This window comes from Trachymyrmex septentrionalis, unplaced genomic scaffold, assembly GCF_001594115.1.
Source record: "Trachymyrmex septentrionalis isolate Tsep2-gDNA-1 unplaced genomic scaffold, Tsep1.0 scaffold37, whole genome shotgun sequence".
NCBI lineage: Eukaryota > Metazoa > Arthropoda > Insecta > Hymenoptera > Formicidae > Trachymyrmex > Trachymyrmex septentrionalis.
Genome location: NW_017305536.1, coordinates 5,451,885 through 5,457,878, shown reverse-complemented (window position 1 = coordinate 5,457,878; position 5,994 = coordinate 5,451,885). Strand labels below are relative to the sequence as shown.

Here is a 5,994-nt window from a genome sequence, read left to right as displayed (position 1 = left end):
GCCATGGTGTCCTCTCCCACCATGACTATGACCATGGCTATGGCTGTGTCCATGCCCGTGTCCATGTTTAAATGCACATATCCCTACTAAATTCACTATCAATCCCAACACAGAGACGACGAAGAGCCTCTCGTGTTTAATCTCCGGTGGCTCGATGGCTCGTTCCACTGCCTCTGACATGATAAATAAGGCTATAAACAATAGGAGCAGTCCGTTCACGAAGCCACCTAACACTTCGGCTCTAACATATCCATATGAGTATCTGTCGTTTGCCCTCCACTTGGTGATGACGGATGCCGCTAAACCAAATAGCAGGCCAGTGCAGTCAAAGAACATGTGAAAACTGTCGGAGATGAGACCGAGACTGTTGGTCCATATTCCATATAGCAGCTCGACGAAGGCAAAGGACAGGTTGAGAATCAGGAACAGAAACAAGTTACGAGTGTTCGGGTCAGAGAAGATGAGACGTTTCCAACTAAGCAGCTTCTCCTTGATCCTACTTCGGAAGTTGGAACGTGAATCGCGTGGACTGTGAGAAAGGGGCAGCATCTTGGAATCACACTGATCCTACAGGCGTAAATCTGTTCTAAGGAGAAAATTTAGTGTTATGACAAGATGGAGAGAGACCAAAAAGTGAATAAAAGTAAACATCAGTATCAAAGTAAAATAAAGGCAACATTTCGGTATTAAGATAAAACATTAAAGCAAGTAAAGTTTCTACGTCAAAATAAAACAAAGATGCTAAAGTAAAGCTTTAGTATTAAAAAATAAAACAAAGATACTAGTAAAGCTTCCGTAAAAAATATATATATTCCGTTAAAAAAATATAACAAAGACACCAAGACAAAGCTTTGATAATACAAAATATACCAAAATAAAGCTTCGTTAAAGCAAAGATATTCCGAATATGGTCGTGCCTTTTTTCGCAGAAATTACATTTATATTTTCACAGCCTAAACAGCAAAATGATCGTCTATATTTTCGTAAATGTGTGTAACTATATATATATATATATATATAAATATGTTGCCGTAAGACATGTCGCTCTTCAGGTAATACAAATTCAAAAATCACGTAAATTCTTAAATTAAAAGCAGACGCACATCTGTCTCAACAAAGTAATTAAAAACTTCCGGAATCTCTTCTGCAACACCAGGTATGAAGAGACAAAGCGTAGCGATTAATCAGACCAGTCGACATACGGTATTCCCAGCTGTTTGACACGCGTCAAGTTCCACTAATTAGAGCAACACGTACAAACATGTGCGTGCATACATACGTACGTTCACGCGCGGCCACGTCCAACGTTCAGGACGTACTCTAACCTAACCTAACCTAATCCGCGCCCCGTGCGAGACTCACCTGTCGCGCTGCCAAGCTCGTCCCGTCGATGTCAATCCACTGTCCCGTATTGCATGCCGGCTGTCAAAGATGCAGAGAAGTGGATCGCGTGCGGCAGGAAGATGCGCTGTGGAGGAGCGTGGCCATGCCGCGTGGTCCCGGTCGGTCGGTTGTTGAGCAGGAAGAACGGGAGGAACGAGAGCCGGCCGCGTCGCAAAAGGGAACGTACGCGCGAAATTATGTTCGACGATGACAGTCGATGTTTCCCTTCGTGATTGTCAATACCGACGTCAACGACTCGCCTCCTCACAATAAGTCCACGTAGCCGCGACTTCGATCAACGTAGTTGTCAGTAGTTGCTGGATCAGGCCGGGAGGATTGACATAGATGGCGCGGCGATTGCTGTCGCCAGCGGAAGTGACGTCGCTCGCCATGGCGAACAGTCTACTTCCCTTTTCTTTCTCACGCGACAGCCACCATGGTAAGTTCACGTATTAATTGTGTGACATTTTCAATGGAATCCTATAAAAGATCCATAGATATTACGTAGAGTATGAGAGCCTCGTGAAAAATGGTAAATTTTTATTAGATTGTGAGTTACGCGCCGGGTGCATCTTGTGTACATACGAAAAGCACTTCTTATCATTGGATCCTCCACGTTGCTGCAGCAAATTTAATTTTCTTGCTTTATTTTCTTGCTTTAGTTTGATAATGGTATAATATTTAATACTAAAAGCAAGATAATAACTGTATTCAAAGAATATATTGAAATAACAACTAGAGATTATTACCGATAACATAACCTTTTTTTTTCTTATGCTTGAAATGAAGTTTGTTAATATTTCTATAAACTCGAAACGATGTCTTTGCGCAAATTTAAATGCAAACGTGTCATTCTCTTTCTTCAGTCTCTCTTTGAGTTTTAAATATCACATTCATGGGTTACATTTAGAGATCTGTTCTCAGCTGAAAGTTTTGTATATATTTTTTCTTTCTCTTCAATATGGAAAGAAAAAAAGAAATATATATCATACAAAAGAAGTTCGGCTAAAGAGAACAAGTTCAGATAGAGCTATTACTATACACTGTTACCAGGGCTGGACGTACGAAATATTGAAGTACTTTCATTTGAGAAACATGTAACATAATTGTATTTTGCATTTCAAGTATTAAGATTGACAATTAATCCTATTTGAATTACTAAATACAAAATACTTTCAACTTTTCGATTTGAGATACAAAGAAAGCACTAAAGAAGTAATAAGTTCAAACGATGTATACATTTAGACAATACCTCTCCAAAATATCAGATTTTTTTGTTTTGTGGATATATAGATTTATATTTTTGGTAAAATTTATGATGACCAGTTATTTTCTAGATAAATACTGTGACAGTAAAATACTGATTTAATGAGTCTGACCATAATTCTTGAATACAATCAAATTTTATCTTTCGAATGTGTCTTATATTTGATCTTTTATTATAGCCGCCTAAAAAGGATACAAAGGGTTCCTCTAAACAGCCTCAGAAAACCCAGAAGAAGAAGGAAGGCGGATCTGGTGGAAAGGCTAAGAAGAAGGTTTGTACATCTCAATATAATGCTCATAGTGGATAATTTCAAGCAGTTAATCTCATTTGATGTGCATTTTTCAACTTGAATACCTATGGAAGTAAAAACTGATTTAATGAGTCTGATGAAATTTGATTAGATTTTTTTTTGTTATTTTTAATATCACGTTAAAATCGTTTTGGTATAATATTCTCTCTCTTTGTATTCTTGCAGAAATGGTCCAAAGGAAAAGTACGTGATAAGTTAAACAATCAAGTACTCTTCGACAAACTTACATATGAAAAGTTGTTAAGAGAAGTACCGCAGTACAAATTGATTACTCCATCAATTGTTAGCGAAAGGTTAAAAATTAGGGGATCTCTCGCAAGACGGGCACTGATAGAACTACAGCAGAAAGGCTTCATCAAGCAGGTTGTGCAGCATCATGCACAACTTATCTATACACGTACTACTAAGGGAGATGACCCAGCAGTATAATATGTAAACATCAATTTAATAAAAAAAATTCTAAGCCAAGATACAATTCTATATTCTTCTAATCATATATTTACAATCTATTGACTAACTAGTTTTCATAATGGCAAATATCACTTGATGATAAAATTTAATTTATTTCAATATTAATTACAATAAAAATATTTTATGTAGGTAATGCACATATTGGATAAAAAGTTAGTTAAAAAAATCAATGAAAACCCATAATAAAAGAATTCTTTTTTGAACAATTTCTAAGTAAAATAAACTTCTTGCAATTTTTCTGATAGTAGTCGCGTTGAAAGTGGAAAATCAAATTTTTTGCACAATACATCATAATAAATTAATTTGTTGGAATGTCTTTATTTACATTTAACATGATGAATTGACAAATTATATTAAAATAAACGATATTTTTTTTTATTGTACATTAGTAAACGCATTATAATTCCATGTACATATTTCCTTGTATCACACCATCCATCACACATCTCCGATAAAAATGGATACAGGATTAATAATTATATTTTCATAAAATCTTTTTATCAATTATTTTGTGAATACCAATTTATTGAACTATTGAATCTGCAAAAAAATTATTTTGACATATATTGCAAGAAAAAAAAAACATTTCTTATTTTTGATGGCATAATTCAAGATGGCTGTAAGAAGGAAATATATAGAAGTTCTCTAAGCAAGTTAAGAAGCAGGATTTAATTTTTTAATCGTTATAAAAAAATATTACAAAAAGATAGAAAGTTATATCTAAATAAATTTATCATTTCATTACATTTCAGTATAACATAAAAAATAAGTTTTGTTTTATATCAAGAAACAGTATTGATATTAATACATAGAATTTGGCCATTATATTTATAGATAATTTATAGTAGGAGAAAAGAAAATAGAAAATAAAACTTAATTAGAAAATGAATTCGATAAATTATTCAATTTATTCTAAAACCATACAAAACTCATTCAACAAATATCTATTATTTTCTGTTTTATTTATACTATTTATATTTTTTATCATACAGAATGTTCTCCATCGTTAACTCTCTGTCTGAGGTATTTTTACTGAAATGTTTTAAATCCCTGATTTAAAACTTGATATTTTAGGATACGTATTTGCATCGGAGATAATATTTTATTGCATTCGCTTGATGTAATTTGAGTACTATAATTCCCTATTTTTAGGCGGGTAATTATTATTGGTGCTTGTCAACAGACGACACAGTATGATGTAGTGATCATGTCATCTTTGTTTAACATTGACAAATAACAAGGATGTAATATGATGTTCACTGTGTTATACTGTATCATACGTGTCTCTTGCTAGAAATCACCCTATTTCTATTCTCAATATTACAGTATCCTATATTGTCAAACATAGTTATCTAAGTCAGATAATCGATTTGTGTGCGTATGCCATTGATCATGTGCTTTGGATCTTTAAATAATTCTGGTTTAGAGTCAATTAGATTTTGTATCTTACACAAATCTATACTCACTTTGAGACAAAATTCATTATTTTTTATCCTAGTCTCACCATTACGACGTACAGTATTTTCTTGAAACGCTATGCATTGAATGAAATTTTTAGAATTGCACGCATCGATCTGCTTACTTAGGATACTATGTTCATTAAACCTTGTAATATTCGAGACACGCGTGACATTATTAATCTTTGGACTGTTCATACTATTTAAATTTTTTAAACCGTTCTGTGATGTTAGAGAATCGTCTGTATGATCATTACCAATTTTATCATCATCAGTATGTTGACTCAGAATAGTGATATCATTTTGCGATATTTTCTCAATGTTTTTATTCATATTATTTAAATCAAAATCAACACTATATACTATTCTATTAGTCTCCTTAAAAAATAGTTGAGCCCTGGACCTTTCTTCTGTATGCATAGAAATTACACTATGTATAGACGCTTGTTTATGTTGCTGTACAGTTTCTAAACTAACTTGTGAACCTTGGTTCGAAATAAGCGGTACAATAGTATCTACATTCGTATTGCAAATTGTTCGATTTAATACACTTACATTAGTATCACTTGAAACGAGACACGTTTCACTGTCATTCTCATCCTTAAAACAGTTATTCATTGCGCTGTCAACATTATTTGTCGAGTTCATATTGTCTAATGTATCGTTATGCGATGGTACTCTAGATCTGATCGGATTTAAATTCTCTTTAACATCATCCTGACTGTGTGCTATGTACATTTTGTCATTAATTAAAAAATTTTCATTTTTCAAAGAGCGAAAAAGCTTGTCGGTACGTCTCTCAGTTGTAATATTATCGATATACTCTGAACTGTAAGCTTCACAAGATGCAATGGTAGACATTTCTTTTGCCTCCCGCGATGCAGCTACACCTGCCAATCTTTTACTTTCCTTGAGGTCCTTCATCGAAATATTTACGGAGAACGTATCGTATAAAATCATCTAAGCAAAAAAAATATAATTAAATTAACGCATGACAAAAATTGGTAAATGAAGCCTAAGGCAATCTCAAATCATAGACAAGGAACAAGGAACAACATTTAAAAAATCGCATATATAGTTCTTGATAATCTATTATGCTGTGTTCT

General features: G+C 33.7%; 3 protein-coding genes across 5 annotated transcripts in view; 1 reads left to right on the top strand and 2 right to left on the bottom strand.

Moving 5' to 3' along the window:
- LOC108750818 (zinc transporter 7-A) overlaps nucleotides 1–1,661 on the bottom strand; it is a 2,880-nt gene extending 1,219 nt beyond the window's left edge. The window contains exons 1-2 of the mRNA XM_018490598.1: nucleotides 1,363–1,661; nucleotides 17–586 (exon numbers count right to left, since the gene is read on the bottom strand). Coding sequence (XP_018346100.1) covers nucleotides 17–549 — 533 coding nt within the window. The 5' untranslated portion in view covers nucleotides 550–586; nucleotides 1,363–1,661. The remainder of the gene's footprint in view (nucleotides 1–16; nucleotides 587–1,362) is intronic.
- Nucleotides 1,662–1,747: 86 nt separating this feature from the next.
- LOC108750817 (40S ribosomal protein S25) lies at nucleotides 1,748–3,430 on the top strand. Its single transcript, XM_018490597.1, has 3 exons — nucleotides 1,748–1,822; nucleotides 2,829–2,921; nucleotides 3,126–3,430. The coding sequence occupies exons 1-3, from the start codon at nucleotides 1,820–1,822 to the stop codon at nucleotides 3,387–3,389; spliced, it is 360 nt and encodes a 119-aa protein (XP_018346099.1). The 5' UTR covers nucleotides 1,748–1,819; the 3' UTR covers nucleotides 3,390–3,430.
- A 1,002-nt stretch (nucleotides 3,431–4,432) lies between these two features.
- Nucleotides 4,433–5,994, bottom strand: part of LOC108750811 (putative uncharacterized protein DDB_G0282133) — an 8,005-nt gene continuing 6,443 nt past the window's right edge. For all 3 annotated transcript variants that reach the window (XM_018490584.1, XM_018490586.1, XM_018490585.1), the window contains one exon: nucleotides 4,433–5,848. In XM_018490584.1, coding sequence (XP_018346086.1) covers nucleotides 4,784–5,848 — 1,065 coding nt within the window. In that variant the 3' untranslated portion in view covers nucleotides 4,433–4,783. The remainder of the gene's footprint in view (nucleotides 5,849–5,994) is intronic.